The sequence below is a fragment of the Diplotaxodon limnothrissa genome, linkage group LG11, assembly GCF_057381915.1.
Source record: "Diplotaxodon limnothrissa isolate DT_005_m linkage group LG11, D_limnothrissa_male_GT1.1, whole genome shotgun sequence".
NCBI classification, from domain to species: Eukaryota; Metazoa; Chordata; class Actinopteri; order Cichliformes; family Cichlidae; genus Diplotaxodon; species Diplotaxodon limnothrissa.
The window spans coordinates 39,370,454-39,389,421 of NC_140606.1; the positions used below are offsets into that span (position 1 = coordinate 39,370,454).

Genomic DNA, 18,968 nt, shown 5'->3' on the forward strand with positions numbered 1-18,968 from the left:
GGTGAGAAGGGCAGGCAACCTCCCAGTATATACAGTTAAGCCTGAAAACAAAGATGGTCCCCTAAGAACACTACACCGGGATCTGTTGCTACCATGTGGCTACCTACCTGTGGAGGAAAGCAGTGAGCATGTACAGAAGCCAGTGTCACGCAGGCCAAGAACCCGTGCAAATCCAGCGCTAGAGGAAGAGAACTCCTCAGACGAAGAAGATGATTTGCTCATTCCTGTTTGGTTGAGTTCCCCTGTCCACACAGTGAGTGAGAGTCCTGTAAATGTTCCTGATATTGACAACCCACCTGTTTTTGATAGCCAATCTGATTTTGGCAACATACCTGATATGCCTAACAGTACTACAGATGATACTGAGTACTTATCTACCAATGGAGTCACACCGACCGAACAAGTGGATGAAATAACCTTAACTGAAACTGACTCACCTGTTGATGACCCAGACGTCCAAGAAAGGCAACTTCCATTTCAGGAGGCTGGCACCAGAGGTGCGAATTCTGAGGAGAGAGTGGAGGAGATAGTCCCAGTGGATACAAGGGAAAACATGGATACAAATGATTCTGTAAGGAGATCTGAGAGAAACCGTCGTCCGCCACGACGGCTTGACTATACGGAGCTAGGCAATCCTCTGATCACTGCAGCAAAATCATTCTTGCAAGGACTGTCTTCAGCTTGGGCCGATGTCATCAGTGATGGTGAAGAGCCTGCTTCGCCCTCTTCCTTGACCCGTCAAATAATCATCATTTAACTGTCTACCATGCACAGGGACGTGCATGAGTTCAGGAGGGGAGGGTGTAGCCCAGATGAAAAATATCATACTTATTCTCTTTATATTAACTGTCCACATCAACAAGCGTCGTATTTCCTATGACCATTGAATGCACCTCTCAGTTCACCCCACGTGAGGGCACCTAGCTCAGCAACCAATCAGAGCCTACCCAGGCCGCATTGACCCTGTCAGCCAGGAAGTGAGGTGGAGGTGCATGGTGTCCCGGGTTTTTCTTATCTCAGCAAGAGGAGTGGAGGCATCTGCTACTCAAACCGAGAAATCCACGGACAAAAGAGAGGAAAACTCAGGATTGAGAGGAAGGAAAACCAGCCTACTTACCTGCTGGAAGTCCGGAGTCGAGTGGCTGGATGAAGGAGAGAGGCAACGTCGGCTAACCACTCACCTTTCATCCGGAGAGCTGCTGCAATTCCAACGCCAGTGTGTGTTGGGCTTTTGTGAAACAGAGCAACGGTCAGGTTTTTTGGAGAGGACGGAAAAGTCCAAGGACCAGGACGATATTCTGGTTGTGATAGATGGCGAGCCAACCACTTTGAGGACGATCTACCCCAAAGAAGATACACACCACACACTCATACATTCCAGTTACATTCACAAGGACCTTTGAAGTTGGCTATCGCCAGCTTAACTCTAAATTCTTAAAGGGCCCCAACGAGTACTTTTATTTTGTTGAGTGTGCACACTATTTATTTTATTTTATACTTTATCTGTACAAATTGGACAAATACCTGTTATACTTTGTAACAATACAAGAGTGGCTACTCAAAAGTTAACATTGTGTCCAGGTCATTATTGCTGCTCAATACTTTGGCTCCATACGAATTTGGTGTCTTCTGATTCTGGCCAGGGTCTTATTACGAGCCCAAGTAATTATTGCGCTGTAATTCACCTTTATACCTTAAAGTTGGTTACATTAGCGTTCATCCTCCAGCTTCACTGTGTTTATGCTAACATAGCTGTGTCGCTAGCGGCCACGTAGCATATCGTTATATAGCAGCTAGCCCAACTTCAGTAACCCTACAAACGTCACTGCTGTTTAGCTTTCTGTCTTCATTTATGTTTGAAGTGATAGCAGAGCTGTACGTTTGAATTTTTCATAAATCTCTCAGTCAGAGCATGCTATATCATGCTTAGGTGGAAGCTAGCGAGCTAACTTCCTGCTAACTGTGTTAAACTTCATAAATCCTGTTTTCATGGATGCTTGGATGTTAAACTTAATTGTTACACCTGATAAATCAGCAACGCTGATCATTTTATTGAAGATGAAAGAATTTAGACAGTTTTTAACTCTCAGTGATGCTGCAGTGTTCGTTTGACTTTGAGACCTGCAGCAGAGTTTGGGCCCAGGCACAGCTAATGATGTCAGACTTAAAGACTGGATAGGGCAGAGTAAGAAGCTCAGAGAAGCCAGCAGTTAGAAACTCTTCGGCACGACTCTGAGATTTTAAGCTAAAGGTTTTAAGCTAAAAGCGCACAGATGCTTCAGTGTGACCAGAAAATCCTTTTGATTCACAAGTCAAACATGTAAATCCACCTCTAATGAGGAAGATGACGGGAGGAGCCGGAGGAGGTGCCACCTTTCCTCCTCCACCCCCCCGCCATCGCCCCTCTCCTCCTCTAAAAGCAGCCCTGAGCTGCAGCTCTGGATCAGCTGTGTTTGGTTGCAGAGGTGCTGATGCTGCTGCAGCAGAGCTGTAAGTGGGTTCACGTCTTTTTCTCTTTAATCTTGCAGTCAAAGAAAATATGCAGATTTTTCTGAGTCAATTTGGGAAGTTTGGAATTTCCTGTTGTGTCAGAGAGGAAATGATTGCATGCGCAGTTTACCGTCTGTCTCCTCCTGAAATATCACCTGATGATGTCTGATCACAGGTCAGTTTTGTGTGATTCCAGCTGTGATGTTGTGAAAGCAGCTGCTTGTCTGCTGAGACTTTTAGTGGAGCTCAAACTACAGACTGAGCTGCAGCAGCTCACGGTGTGTCAGAGCAGACGGGATTCATTGAGAATGTGCTGCCTGATGAATGTTGCTTGGATGGACTGACACTGCTGACTCAGATCACTGGAGCAGCAGCTATTTATAGTTTGTAGATTCAGATGACTATTGAGCATGTTTTCAGATCTGCCCATATCTGTCATATTATAATTCAGATCGGTACATTTACATATTTTTGTATCTATAAAAAGGAAGCTGACACTTTCGAGACTTTATCAAAGGTGTGAGCGTCACAGCGAGGCCTTTGTGTCAAAGTAGCTGAAGATAAAACAGAAAAACATGAAGGAGATTTTCCTGTTCTGGGATTTTATAAAAATATTCTGCAGTAGATCAAAAACGAAAGAAAACCATTAATCAACACATGAACATCACCTCTGACGTTACAGCGGTTTTATTAGAGACACGGCTGAGCGTTTTGCATTTTGCATTTTGCATAATTTTAAAAAGTTTAAATTTGTTCAGTATTGAACGGCAGAAATTAGGTTTTCTTTTTGGAAGTAAGTAAAAGGAAAAAAAAACAGCGGCCGACAGCCTGTAAGCAACGGTAGACTGGTGCGTAACAAGCAAGCGAATAATGCAGAAAACAGAGAGAGAGGGAGAGAGAGAGCTGTGCATCGCGGTGGAAGCAAAACAGTAAAAGAGTGAATCATGACGATGTTTATGTGAAGCGTAGTTTGGATCTTCTTTTGCTGCTGGTTCGGTCAATATTGTTTGGAGAGACATCAAACCAACAGCTTTAGAATCAGCGCATAAAGGACGTGAACACAAAGCGCCGACAGATCAGAGTCAGCGAGCTGTCGGCTTCCAGCACCGACCGTGAGAAAGTCACATCTCACTGATTCTGATCCGCGGGTCGCGCTGTGTGTTTACGTCTTTGTGTTCCTGCTCTCATTTACTGTTTTAGCTGTTTGGTGGTTCTTGAAATTTTGTGAAGTTCAACCTGAGATTCTGGCGTTTTGGGCAAAATAAATTTATATTAAAAAAATCGATTCAGAATTTTAATGAATCGATTTTACGTTATCCAAGCCAGAATCGATTTTTAATCAATAAATCGATTATCAAAACCCAGCCCTAATGCTGAGGTGCAATTCAGCCATTTGATTCATGTTACAGCAGCTCATGAGTGAATGAACACAGTGCAGTAAAAGTACATTTTTCCAAACATTTAATCAAATTAACCTGAGTAGGGTTGCAACGTCAGCATGCAGTCAGGTTCTACAGAGTCTTGCTACTGATTTTATTCAGGCGCGTCGCAGCAAGCACATGTGGCCCTGAGGACTGAACTTTGACCCCTGGCGTAGAGAATTAAGACGTGCTGTTTTACCTCAGCGGGCTTTTGTGGTGACTGCGTGTGATGGTGTTTGTTGATGAGCTACAGAGATGCAGCCTGTGTGTTCTTATGTTCATCAGCTCATGTGTAAAAACTCATTCTGCCTACGAAGGAGTACCAGGGCCATATTTAAAAAAGAATATTTAAATAATCTCCAAAGGCTGATTCTGTTCATCTGGACGCAGCGTTTTGTGGGAGAAACGTTTCGTCATCATCCAGGTGACGTCTTCAGTCTCAGCTGACTGCAGGTCTCAATCTTATAAACATACATTTGCATAATGACTGAAACAGCCCACTGAGGAACAATGGGCTGGGAGGCAGGTCCTTCATCATGATTATGTAAATGTGCATAATTTCCACTGAAAATGCTCCGTCCAGATGAACAGAATCAACTTTTGGAGAGTTACTTACCTGGATGACTAAGCATGCATCGAGAAATGTTTAAATAATGTTATTACTTTCTTATACTTTTGCTTTTTATTTGCTTTAGCATTTAATCAAAGTTTATATTTCATGAAAAAGGTTGAAACTGGATTTTAGATCTCTAATCTCACTCCTTTTCTCCAGAATCTGTTGTTAATAGTAATTTTAAGAATAAAGTCAAAATATTATATTTACTTTTCTTTCTCGACATTTTGTCACAGTACGTTTGCGCGAGCTTGCATTTGCAGAATGAATGAGGTTTGACTTCTCGTCTTTTTATTTATTATTTATTTTTGAAATTCTTCAGTATTTCATAGAATTGATTAACGATTCTGATTTGAGTGTTTTAGAATGATTAAAAATCAAAGAAATATTTCTAACTGGCAGAATATAAAAATGTTGGTTCTTGTGTTGTCTGTGTTATAACTAACTCATCTTTGCATTTCAGATTATTCTCTGACTCGAGCGAACCTTTTTTATTTGCCCTAAACACCAAAAAAAACTTTAACCAGTGCTCGGTAACGCCTGACATAGGAGGTCAGGTGGACAGGCCTCAGCATGGTAAAGGTTAAAGTTCATAACAGTAGAATTAGAAAACTAGAGAAGATTTCTCAGGGTGGCATGGAAACCAAAGCCATTTCTTTTACACCTACTGTTACGTCCTGTAATGTGCATTGTACATATATGGTTACAATACATCAAAGCAGTAAGTATAGGGCTTTGGAACTGACGTATCGGCACAATGTATTGTGGGAGCGTGGCACCATATTTCTGGCGTGAGCTGGAAGGAAGGTTGTTAGAAACATGCTTAAAAGCAGCTCAAAAGAAAAAGGACGGTACAGGGACAGCTTGTGTCCAGATGCAAAGAGACGGTATTTGCCAAAAATATCGAGCACTGGAAATGTGGACCCGTATGAAGTACAGCCGTGGAGTAGAAACCCTGAAGACCAACCGCTAGTCACTCAGCCTGATATATTTTCTTATCTTGTCTGTGGAGTCAGCGCGTACAAGGTGAACCAGTTTCACAATTATAAACCTCTGGAGGGACACATCCACGTTTGTTGAATAAAGAAACACATTTTTCAAATTACATAATATCACCCACCACTAACACTACTCGGTTTAATGTATCTTTTGAAAAATTGCCGGTATTTACAGCACAAGACTTTTAAGAGTATTTAACAAGAGCAAGTTTCATTTGTGCCTGGTTTTACTACCAGACTGTTCAGCAGACACAGCAAACCTTCACCATCTTACCCAGGAGGGTCCCCTCTTCACCCTCACATGGAAGAAGTAATCTGATTGGCATGGTGGTACGTTTGAAGCAGGGATTTCAGAGTGCCCCATGTGTAGCGCTGGAAACCAGTCACGATGTGTTTCATCCATTTCATTGGCAAGTTTTTCTGCAATAATGCCAAATAGCAACTCTATAAATAGAACATAGTTCTGCAAAATCACTCATTAGGATGTTTGTTCTAATTTGTTATGACCCCAGATCCCATCGCAAATAAAACTACCCTCATGATGCTTCCAGGTGGGGAAACAATGAAAAGATAAACTATTTTCAAGCTTATTCTCCTGCCGGTTGTGCGTCTGACGTTACGACCACACAGCAAGTACGTGTTAACCGTGTGCTTTCTCTCCTCTTTCGCTAGCGCTTTGTTTGGCCCAGAAATATGGCGCCTCAACCAAAAATCCTGGTCACACCCCCTCCCGTGACATCACGCTCCAAAGCCTATACATCGGTCATGTGATTTGGAGGCGCCGGCATTAACAGCAATAACCTTCATTCCATTTCCAGACTGGAACAATAAACCTCGTGTGTGAAATCTGGAAATGCCCACGGTGTTGATTCAAATGCGCTCTGGGACAACCACAAGCATCGGCTGTTACTCACATAAAGATGTAAAGTTGGTCCCGAGCTACAGGAGGAACCATTTCATTGGTGGAGGGGTGGGGGGGAGGGGCTCACTATGTAATATGTTCTGTTTTAGAGTTCACATTAACTGTTAATTGTAGCTAGGCTCAAAGTGTTAATGCTAGCTTATTATTATTTTAGGGAGGCACATGCCAGCCCATGCTAGCCCTGTAGATCCGCCCGTGGGCAGAGTCACAGGAGAACGTTCGCTCCAAAAACGTGCACGGCAGCACGGCTTAGGTTTGCAAAGCTTCATCTGGACAAACGACTAGACTTCGTGAAATGAACTGATTAAAAAATAAAGTCACGTCATTATGCGTGAAAGCAAGTTCACGTAATTTATAATGTCTACAATGTTGTTGGCACTCTTTCCGTCTTGTTGCTGGTGTAGGAGGAGAGAACTACGTGAGCGGTCCCAACATGACGGGGAGGGCAGGTCTTCTCTTCAGCCTCATCACGGCGGCACTCTTCTGTGGCGTCGCTGCTCAGACAGTCAGAGGTCGGTACTTGAACGCAGCATGCCGGGCTGTGTCTTTGAAACCTGAGTTTAGATACAGGATAATCCAGGTGCTCATGTGCTTTTGTACATTTCATGTGATTGCTTTCAAAGACAAACTGTTAACTATCAGGGGCACGGTGTTGCTTCCAGACTAAAAAGTCTATTTTATCCTTTCTAAAGGAATTGAGACACCAATTTAATTCATTTTTCTGCTGATATATTTCTGTTTACTCCATTAAAGTGTGATATTTTTCCGTTTTTCACAATGGTATAGCATCCAATAGTAAGCAGCAAAAAACCAAAAACAAATCATGACTATTTGATTCCTCGGTGAGCTCATAGCGTGTGCCGTAGAGGGTTAGTGGGATTAATAGTAGAGAACAGGAGACAGAACATTTGTTTCATGAGTTCATCACAATTAATGGAGCTTAGTTGATAATGTTATTCTGGGACTGTGTGTCATCTCCCTGTAATACTTGTGTATGAACACTGATTTTCTTTTGCTGCTATCCAGAGTGTGAAAACGTCACCGTCGGTGACATCGTCTTCCTAGTTGATGGCTCGTCCAGCATCAATGATAAAAGCTTTCAGGAGATCCGCACATTTCTCCGCAAAACCATCCAGGGCTTTGAAATCGACCCCGACAAGGTTCAGATCGGTTTGGTGCAGTACAGCGACGATCCTTATCCAGAGTTCCAGCTGACGGATCACAGGGACAAGAATTCCCTGCTGGCTGCAGTGCAAAACCTTGCCCACCGAGGAGGCGGCACAAAAACCGGCAAAGCCATAGACTTCCTCCGGACGGAGTACTTCACCAAAGAGGCCGGCAGCCGAGCCGAGCGCCGTGTGCCTCAGATTGCTGTGGTCATCACAGATGGCAAATCAACAGATGACGTATTGGAACCTGCCAGGAGACTGAGGCAGCACGGTGTCATCGTGTTCGCCATCGGGGTCGGAGAATTCAGCAGGACACAGCTTATAACCATCGCTAACTGGCCCTCGGAGCGCTTCGTCCTCACCACTGTCAGCTACCAGAAGCTCCAGGACCAGACCAACAACCTGCTGAAAACGGTCTGTCTCAGTCTGGAGGATCAGACGCTAGGTAAAGAAAGCTGATTGGTTGATACAGTGATCTCTTTATTGCACGATTAATTATATCTAAGAAGCACCTGAATACAGTTTTGACACAAGAATCAACAGAAAGCTGAAAATGCACATTTTGCTTGGTCCATCCTCAGCTGTGCCTCTGAGCACTGTGAGGTGGTGTCATGGTCCTGGGTCTGTTGACCCAGTGTTTTGTGTTCACTTGCGTTTTTCGTCATTTGGTGTTATTATTTATGTTTTAGGTTCCTTGTGTTTATTCTATAGAACCTAGGTTGTTCTGTTTAACCTTTTAGATTCCCCTCGTGTCTTGACTCCTGTGTCTCCTTCTGTGTATATTCATTTAGTTGTATGAGTGCTTGCGCCGTGTTTCTCCTTGTTTGATTTTGTCATGTTTTCCTATGTTCCCCAGCTCGTCTTGTCCTCTCTCTCTCGTGCTCCTCTGTGCTCTCTCGCCCCTCCAGTCTGCGTCTCTGTGTGCTTCCCGTTTTACATTGATGGTCTCCTGTCGCTGTACGTCATGCTCTGTTCGCTCTTCCCCTGTCTTGTTATGAATATTGGTCTCAGCTGTGTTCCCCGTGTGCTCCCACGTCCCTCGCTGTCTTCTGTGTAATTATGTCAGCGTCTCCCTCAGTTCCATGTCACATCCTCCCTCATGGTTGTGTGCCTCTCCCTGTTTTCCTGGGTCTAGTATTAGTAGAATTTCCCAGTTTAGTTTTGTATTGCCTTTTTCCGTTCAGAAAATAAAGTTATATTTTGAGTTCACGTCCTCTCTTCCGAGAGTTCGCATTTGGGTCCTCTCCAGCCTGCGCACAGCCAGTTCATGACAGGTAGTAGATCACATGAGCGCTAGGCTTGTTGTATACTGAACATGAACTTGTACTAAAACACTTTTGCTTCTGTCTTCCTCAGCTTTGGTCGACAGGTTTGCAGATGTTTTCTTCCTGGTGGACAGTGGAATAGCTTCCAATCAGTTTACCCTGTTTAGAAATGAGCTTTTCAGACTGTTGAATCGACTGGAAGTTGGAGCGTCTGGTTACCGTGTCGGCTTGGCCCAGTACGGTCAGGACGTCAAAGTTGACTTTCGTCTCAACACTTATCAAACCAAGCAGCAGATCGTGACCGCTGCTCGACGTTTCCGACTGCGTTCACAAACAGGCCAACCACAAAATCTTGGACAAGCTCTGTCCTACGCTAAAGAGAACTTCTTCACTGCTGAGGCAGGAGGCCGCGCACAACAGGGAACCCCACAGTATTTGGTTGTAGTGGCTGGAAAAGACTCGGATGATCCTGTGTTTTGGTCTGCTGAAAATCTGAAAGACGAGGGGGTAATTATTGTGGGGATGGACGCAGGTGCGACAAAGGATGCTCTGGACCGCTTTGCCAGCCCTGGCTATATCTTTTATTCTTCAAGAGTAACTCTGCTGATTGACCTGCTCACGGCCCGGAGAGTGGAGACTGTCACTAAAGGTGAGAAAGCCGCCATCAGTTCATCATCATCATCATCAGTAACTACACAGCAGTGTTTCTGAAGCAGCTATAAATGCAACGATGGTTTATTATAAGTAAGCCAGAGTTTTCCAGAGGAAGCAGTCAGATCATCCCAACTAACGATGCAGAAAGTCTCCACACAATCACCTGAGGGTTTTTTTTTCAACATACCTTTGATCTTTTAAAACTAAATAGCCGTTCACTGTAGTTTAAGACCCGTTACTATCAACTGTGATCCAGGTGTACAAAAACCTGGATCTGGAACATGTCAGCCTAGCCTTTTCACTCGCATGTCACAGTAGACCATAAAAAGACTCAATGAAGGAAGGAAATCCACCATTTCTGTTCTTTTATTCATGAGGCTAACATTTTAATATTTTGCTTAGGTTTTATGCTTTGTTTGGTGAGTGAGTGAAACTCAATCATGCCTGAAATCTGCCTGCAGCATTATCAGGATTCAACTTTATTGTCATTACACAGGAATGAATACAGGAAAACAAAATACAGTTTGCATCTAATCAGAAATGCAAAAGCAGTAAGTGCAATAGGAGCAGATTATATACAGATATGTGTAGGATAAAAGATGGAAATAGTTATGACAGATTATGTACATATAAGTTAAGTATACAGATATTTATATTGCTCTACAGACGAGCAGATATACAGATGTGCTACATACAGTATATACAGATGTGTCGATGTGAGGTAAACTGATCTACAGAGTGGTATGAGTATATCTACAGCAGTGGGAGAAGACTATAATAGTGAACAGTGTACTCACTATACCAGAGACTATTCTATGTCAGTGTCCCAAACTGTAGCAGTAACCAATGTAAGCATATGGTGAATGTTGAGAATGAAATTATCAGTGGGAAGGATAGGAGGAAGGTGGAGTGTAGAGGTTTAAGTGAGTGTGGATGGAAAGGCTCAGCGGCGGACTGAGTTCAGTAGGGTGACAGCTGTGGGGAAGAAGCTCTTCCTAATTTTACGATATAAATATATATTCTAAATGCTTATTTTCTGTTTATATTGTTTTATAGAGTCCAGTGCAGGAAAACGCCCCTGTGAGTTAGACTGTAGGCCAAAAGTCACAGGGTAGACTGCACGTCTTGTGCAGAAAACAGGAAGTATAGAAAAAGCGGAACTAAGTAAACTGAGTGTGTGTGTGACGTGCAGCAGAACTACATAACCATGCTGGCTTGTAATGCTTTCAGACCTAAGCGTGTGTGTTCGTGTGACAGGTCTCCATTTCCAGAAATATACAATAGAGATCATTTTTCGAACTTGACCACTCTGAGTCGTAAGTCTTTCTTTGTCGCCAAAAGAATTCAAAAGAACAGAATTTAATAATTGGTGCCTGTGACCCGGATTCTTTTGCGGCTGAGAGGACAAATTATTCTTTTAGTCTTTCCAGACTAAAACCAGCATCAAGCCTTCACCTGCTGGTTTTAGTCTGAAGGCTCCTGTAGCGCCTTGTGGAGGACAGGAGCTGGAAGAGTTGATTGGCAGGATGAGAGGAGTCCCTGAGAATGATGCGTGCTCGGCATAGATACCTCGTCTTGTGGACATCCTCAGTGGCAGGAAGTGGAGTCCCTGTGATGCATTGCGCAGCTTTCACCACCTGCTGCAGTGCCTTGTTGTCAGCAACAGAGCAATTCCCACAGCACACTGTGACACAGTTGGACAGGATGCTCTCTATCACTCAGTGGTGGAAGTTACTCAGTATGACAGCAGACAGGTGTTTTTTCTTCAGTGTCCTCAAGAAAAAGAGGCACTGATGGGCCTTCTTGACCAGGCTGGAGGTTGTAGTTGAACAGGACAGATTCTCAGAGATGTGGGTCCCCAAGAACTTGAAGCTGGACACCCGGTCAACAGCTGTGCCATTTATGTAGATGGGGACATGGGTGTCCGTCTCCTGTCTCCTGAAGTCCACAATGAGCTCTTTGGTTTTGCTGGTACTCAGGAACAGGTTATTGTCAGCACCACACAGCTTTAGTTCTTCACTGTAGCAGACTCACCTAGGTCTGCAGTCAGAGGAACGGGCTCGGCACACAGCAGAGCAGTTATACCCTGACCTAACATGCTGGGGTCTGTTGGTCAGAAAGTCCATGATCCAGGTACAGGTGGAGCTGCTGATTCCAAGATCCACAAGTTTGGTGATCAGCTTGGAGGGAATAACTGTACTGAATGCTGAGCTGAAGTCAATAAACAGCATTCTTGGATAAGTATTTTTGTTGTCCAGGTGTGAGAGTACACAGCGCTGTGGGTACAGCATCCTCTGTACTCCTGTTGCTTCGATTGGCAAATTGGTGAGGATCCAGTGTGGGGAGCAAGCATGCCTTGAGGTGTGCCAGGACCAGTTGCTCAAAGCACTTCATAACTATGGGCGTGAGAGCAACAGGGCGATAGTGGTTCAGGCTAGTTGGTGATGAGTGTTTTAGCACTGACACGATGAAGATGGTCTTGAAGCACGCTGGCATGTCTGCCTGGGCAAGCGACAGGTTAAAGATGTCTGTGAAGAGCCCTGCAAGCTGCTCTGCACATGCTCAAAGCACACGTCCTGAAATGCTGTCATCAGGGGGTAGGGTTTCTTTTTCTTTGTTGTCATTAACAAAACGAGCATAGAAGTCATTTAGCTCATTGAGGAAGGACAAATCCATGGCTGTCTGTGTGGAATTGCTGGGCTTGTAGTCAGACATGGCCTGAATGCCCATCCACATATGTTGTGAGTCAGAGCTGACAAAGTGTTCTTCAGATTGTAGCTGTGCTTCGCCTTCTTGATGCCCCTCTTCAGGTCATTCCTGGACGTACTGTAGGTCTGAGCATCCCCTGATCTGACGGTATTGGTACGTGCCTTTAGTAGAAGCTGCACTTCCTTATTCACCCATGTTTTCTGATTGGGGTACATGTGACAGTCTAGGCTTCAGATTCACATCACATACAGTTTCAGTTGGGTTGACTAAACTGAGTCTGCTCCTTTCACAGATTGCAAAACGGCTAACCAGGCAGACATTGTGTTCATTGTTGATGAGTCTGGAAGCATTGGAGAGGAAAACTTCAGGCTGATGCGTGACTTCCTGCGCTCGGTCATCAGCAGCCTGGAAACTGGTCCATTTAAAATCCGAGTAGGCATTGTTACATACAACAACGTGTCGACTGCACACATCTCCCTCAACTCATTCAGAGACAAGGCAGACATTCTGCAGTTCATCAGCTTCCTGCCTTACCGTCAAGGTGATAGACACACTGGAGCTGCCTTACACTTCACCCTGAAAAACATCTTCACTGAAAAAAAGGGCAGCAGGGAGGATTTCCCGAAGGTAGCGGTGGTAATCACAAACGGTAAATCCCAGGATAATGTGGAGGAACCTGCGATCGCTCTCCGTCGAGCTGGTGTCACAGTTTTCGCTGTCGGAATCAAAGACGCCAATAAAGCCGAACTGCTGGAGATGGCATCTTACCCCAAGTCTAAGTTTGTTTTTACTGTGGACAGTTTCATCAAGCTGAAACCCCTGAAAGAAACTCTGCAGGCAACCCTGTGCAACACCATCTTCCAGATCGGGGTCCAGGACAAGGAAAGTGATGCAGAGACTAAAGAAGGTTTGAACTAAGCTTTCCTGATAAGTTGCCGTTAGTTTTCCCTGAGAAATGTTAACTTTTGTAGTAGCATTATTGATGCAATGCTCTGTGTTAGTGTTAGAGGTATGTCAAGGTGGGTGACTGGATCTTACCTGATAAATTTCCCAGATAAGAAAAAAGAGTAAGAAACCGCTCATCCATTATTAAGTTATAGTTGTTCATAAGCAGCCTGTAAAAATGCTGGGTGTAAACATGGTTTCTCAAACATTTCAGACTCTGAATGTTCAGTTCAAACTCGCTTTCTTTGACTGTGTGAGAAGATCTAACTCTTTGTTCTTCTCTTCAGCATGTGATAAAAAGGACCTGGCTGACATTTTCTTCCTGATGGATGACTCAGGGAGCATTGAAAATGCAGATTTCTCAGACATGCAGAAGTTTATCATTGAGTTTCTTCATACCTTCCGTATTGGGCCAGACCATGTTCGCATGGGTCTTGTTAAATATTCAGATTCCCCCTCTCTACAGTTCGACCTAACACAGCACTCAGATGCTAAGACAATGGAAAAGGCTGTGAAGGAAATCTTTCACAAAGGAGGTGGAACAAACACAGGAAAAGCACTGTCATCCATGAAAGGACATTTTCAGAACGCAAAGACGAGCCGTGGCTACAAAGTCTCCGAGTACCTGATCGCCATCACTGATGGAGAATCCCAAGATAAAGTTAAAGATGCTGCAGAAGAACTGAGGGCGCAGGGGGTCATCATCTACGCCATCGGGGTGAATGCCTCAAATGATAATGAGCTGAATGAGATTGCTGGGGATCCAAAGAGAAAGTTTTTTGTCAGTAATTTTGATGCCCTGAAAACCATCAAAAATGACGTCATCAGAGAGATCTGTTCGGAAAGTGAGTTAAATTAAGTTGGGCTTTGCTTTGTAGCACACATCATTGAGATAATAAGAGGAGAGGATAGAGAACAGGACCATAAACTATTTCAAAAACTTGATTAGATGTATACATGATTTCCTCTTTCTTTTATGGGACTTTCACATGTTCAAAATTGCCAATTCTAGATTTAGGTAGGGAAATAACTGTAAAAAGAGAAAACCACACTAACCTCTATTTGTTTTTCATCCACAGCTTGTAAAGACATACCAAGCGACATATTTTTCTTAACTGACAGTTCTGAGACTATCTCTGCGGAAGACTTCCAAAAGATGAAAAATTTCATGAAATCTGTCATTAGCAAGTCCAACATTGGACAGGATAAGGTGCATGTTGGTTTATTGCAGTACAGCACCAACAGACGCCTGGAGTTCGACCTCACCACACACTACAACCTGGAAGGAATGCTAAACGCCATCGATGTTATGAAGCAGATGAACGAAGGCACTCTCACTGGCACGGCCATCACAGAAGTCTCACAGTATTTTGATGCAGCCAGAGGAGGGCGGCCTTGGATGAAGCAGTGGTTGGTCGTTCTAACAGACGGTAAATCCCATGATAGCGTCAGAGAACCAGCTCATGCTCTGAGGGCCAAAGGAGTGGTGATCTATGCCATTGGAGTGGATAAGGCTAACAAGCAGGAACTGTCGGAGATCAGTGGCTCATCGCAGAGGGTCTTTATTGAGAATACCTTTGATGCATTGAAGGAACTAGAGACCAAGCTGGCCTTGAAGTTCTGTGAGAAAGGTAAGAGAGGCTGTTTAAAACCATCTGTGATGTGTGACTGTCTAAAAGGTACAACCAAAGGTGGAGTCTGTGGAGGTGCTAAATCATTCAGTCAATTAACTCAAAAAGTTTTTAATATATTAAACCCATTAATACCTCAGCACAAATGGTTAATGATTGATTTGGTAAAATAAAAATGACTTTTAAAATGTTTGTTTTGCTATTTTAGTTTTTATTGTGACAACAAAAAGTTCTGTTTTTGCTAACCTCCTCTCTTTTTCCTTCATCCAGATTGTAAAAAGACAGTAAAGGCTGATATTATTTTTCTGGTTGATGGTTCTGGAAGCATAAAGAAGGAACAGTTCAAAAGTATGCACACCTTTATGGCTTCAGTTGTGAACCAGACCACAGTTGGTAAAGATCTGACTCGTTTTGGAGTCATTCTCTACTCTGACACACCCAAATCCAGCTTTACTCTAAATGAAATTTACTCCAAAGGAAAAGTCCTTGAAGCTCTGCAGCAGCTGGTACAACCACAAGGAGGCACATACACAGGTGCTGCTTTGGCATACTCGCTGCCGTACTTCAACGCTGAACATGGTGGTCGGAAAGATATCAGTGTGCCTCAGATTCTCATGGTGATCACAGATGGAGAAGCTCAAGACTCTGACAGACTGAAAGCAGAATCTGATGCTCTGCGACAAAATGGGATCACAGTCATCAGTATCGGAGTGCAGGACGCAAAGAGGGACCAGCTGGAGACCATGGCTGGTGGTGACACATCCAAAGTTTTCTTTGTCGATAATTTTAAGGATTTGGAAACTCTGTACCAGAACATTTCTTCTGTGTTCTGCAATTCCACTAAGCGAGGTAAGAGTGTCCCAAAGGGAATTATTATGCTCCCTTTAGTTGTCTTTGAGTCAGTTCAGTTTTATTTATATAGCACCAGAGCACAACAATTACCTCAAGCTGCTTTATATATTATATTATATTATATTATATTATTGTCACGATCCTGGGTCTTATGGAGGACCACAAGAGCCACGCGCATCGAAATAAAGATTTCTGTGCTTAAATAATGAATTGTAGAATAAATTTTGCATTTGTGGAGTCCGAAACGTCATCAAACAGCCCTACTGTCAGGGCCCTGGGTCTGAGCGACCCAGGATCCCTGGGCAGTCATGGACTGGTGATATTATATGTATTTTTGGTAAATGGTAAATGGCCTGCATTTGTATAGCGCTTTTCTAGTCCATAGGACCCCAAAGCGCTTTACACTACATTCAGTCATTCACCCATGCACACACACATTCACACACTGGTGATGGCAGCTACATTGTAGCCACAGCCACCCTGGGGCGCACTGACAGAGGCGAGGCTGCCGGACACAGGCGCCACCGGGCCCTCTGACCACCACCATGTATTTTTGGTGTTGCTGCTGCTCTTCTCCATGCTTGTAGATGTGAGTGTGTGTGTGTATATGGGTGCAGGTGTGTATGTACACTGGTTTACAGGCGCCTTCAGGCCTGGTGGGTGTTGCCCGGCTAGGGGACTGGCCACACCCGAAGCTACACACCTGCCGCTGATCAGGGCTCGTCGGGGGAGCTACTTAGGAGAGTCTTGGAGCTCCCACCGACGCAGGATCATTCCATGAGACTCCATGTTAGTCATCCAGTTGAACTGAGTTAGTGTGTATGCCCGCGGTTATATGCGTCTATTGTGTCCCCAGGAGAAGTGTGGAGCGCCAGACAGCAGCCAGCACGAGGGGTGCTGAGACATGGGAGCGGAGAGCACTACAGACACAAAAACATGTGAAAATATAAACAACCAGACTATCAGCAGAGATTTAAGTACTTTAGGACCTCTGTGAAAATCATTGACAGTATATATCACAGAATTTAAGGCCTTTATAATCACAGAGCATACAGAGAGGTCTGTCCAACCAATCAGAGAGCTCCTTACATCCCACGGTGTGGCTAATTTGAATAGCCGCACGATTTTTAAAATGAAGTTGTTAATCCAGCAGCTAATCCAGCAGCTAATCCCGGAGCGAACAGGAAAGGGAAATGGATTTTGAAATGCAGTTTATTAAATTGGAATTCCAAAATGAATTTACAAATGCAGAATTTATTCTACAATTCATTATTGAAGCACAGAAATCTTTATTTCGACGCGCGTGGCTCTTGTGGTCCTCCACAGGGTCTTTTGACCCAGCGTTTTGAGTTTTAGTTTAAGCCCTTCAGGTTTTCTACGTTCATTTTTTTTCATGCCTAGGTTGTTATACTTCTTTGTTATTAGATTCCCCTTGTGTCTTACTCCCCTGCTAAGTCTCCCTTGCCCTTCATGTGTTTCATGTCTGTCTTACTTTGTCAAGTTCAGGTTGTCATGTCTGCGTCTTATGTTTCCTGTTTTATTTTGAAGAGGTCTTGTGTTCCTGTGTTCATCGTGTTCAGTTTTACTCTTCCATGTCGTTATGTCGTTGTGTTCATGTGTGTCAGCTGTTCCCCGTGTGTTCCCACTTCTTCTTAGCCTCCTGTGTGTATTTAGTCTGTGCCTTCTCATTCTTTGTCGGATCGTCTGTGTTGTTCCCATGCCAAGTCCTGCGTTCAGGTTTTCATACATCCTCATCCTCATCCTCATCATCATCATTGCAATGTTTAGAGTTTGGTTTTCTATTTGCCAGGGTTTTTCATAGTTCGTGTTTCCTTTTGAGTTTACCCAGTTTAGGTTATTGCTTAGTTTGTGTTGTTTTCGCCCTTTTATTTTGTACTGTTCTGTCTGCTTTAATAAATGGTTCATCATCAGTTAAGTTTGAGTTTGAGAATGTCTGCACCTGGATCCACTCCACGCAGTTTGCCTTGGCAAACTGTGACAATTATAATATTATATTATATTATATTATATTATATTAAGATAAGATAACCTTTATGAGTCCCACACGTGGGACATTTGTTATATTATATGATATAAAATAATTTCCCCTAGGAATCAAAGTATTCTGATTCTGATTAATATATTATAATAATTATATAATATATGTATGTTTAATGTTTCCCAAGTTTTTCATTAATGTCTAATTTTTTGGTCAACCCTTCTTCCGGTGTCACAATAGATACAAAAGTCTAACCAAAGATGGCATCAGGTTGTTGGTTGGCTGATTGATGGAAGCCTGACGATGCCACAGTGTTAAATTCACAGCACAGTTGTGTATTAATGGCATCAAATGTCTCTTTCTTGCTTTTTCTTTGGCAGTTTGCAACCAGACAGACTTGGTCTTCCTACTCGATTACTCGAGCAGCATCAACCAAAGCCAGCACACAATTATGTTAAACTTCACAGCAAGTGTGGTGGACAGCTTTAATGTCAGAAAAGAGTTTGCACATGTCGGACTTGCACAGTTCAGTGATAATCCTAAACATGAGTTTTACCTTAACACGTACAACGACAAGACGAAGCTGATCGAGCATATCCTTAACATGAACTATAACGGTGGAAACACTAATCTTGGAAAAGCCTTGGATCACATTAGGGACTACTTTCATGAATCAAATGGAGGCCGCAGAGGTGTTCCCAAGAACCTGGTGTTGATCACAGATGGTAACTCTCATGATGACGTGGAGGATGCCGCAGAAGCGCTCAGGAAAATGGGGGTTACAGTATTCGCCATTGCTGTTGGAGATGTCTTTTACCTACAGCTCCTGCAGATCACTGGCACACCAGAGAAGGTCTTTGATGTCGAGAACTTCGACAGCTTGGCAAATATCAAGAAAAAGATCATTGATGAAATCTGTGACACTGTGCCTGACGACGAGCCCAAAATTGGTAAGTTGGAAAAAAGAGATGTGCATGACTAGTAATTTCATAATTAGGCGAACAGAAAATCTTTGAGTGAATACTTTAAAAGAGAGACTAAACCAAGACAGCCAGAAGATCCAATTTCCATATTTTAAATGGTGACGTAATGTGGGGCACCATTTATAACAGCAACTGCTTTCACACCACACAGTTCAGGGGACAAGTATCCACAGCTGGACTGGCCATCGGGCATACCGGGCAACTGCCCGATGGTGATTTTTCGTTTTTATGGGGCATTTTTGTTTGTAACGGTGTATAGAGTGAAAGGTGGTAGCCTATTGGTCATGATTGACTCTGGGCTGGACCAATTATAGCCA

At 43.5% G+C, this 18,968-nt stretch overlaps 1 protein-coding gene across 1 annotated transcript in view; it reads left to right on the forward strand.

The window, feature by feature from the left end:
* The first annotated feature begins 2,457 nt into the window (after positions 1 to 2,457).
* LOC146623609 (collagen alpha-6(VI) chain-like) overlaps positions 2,458 to 18,968 on the forward strand; it is a 45,859-nt gene continuing 29,348 nt past the window's right edge. Inside the window, exons 1-9 of the mRNA XM_085366035.1 lie at positions 2,458 to 2,490; positions 6,849 to 6,956; positions 7,471 to 8,058; positions 8,970 to 9,527; positions 12,534 to 13,148; positions 13,474 to 14,031; positions 14,266 to 14,817; positions 15,088 to 15,666; positions 18,049 to 18,618. Coding sequence (XP_085222161.1) covers positions 6,878 to 6,956; positions 7,471 to 8,058; positions 8,970 to 9,527; positions 12,534 to 13,148; positions 13,474 to 14,031; positions 14,266 to 14,817; positions 15,088 to 15,666; positions 18,049 to 18,618 — 4,099 coding nt within the window. The 5' untranslated portion in view covers positions 2,458 to 2,490; positions 6,849 to 6,877. The remainder of the gene's footprint in view (positions 2,491 to 6,848; positions 6,957 to 7,470; positions 8,059 to 8,969; positions 9,528 to 12,533; positions 13,149 to 13,473; positions 14,032 to 14,265; positions 14,818 to 15,087; positions 15,667 to 18,048; positions 18,619 to 18,968) is intronic.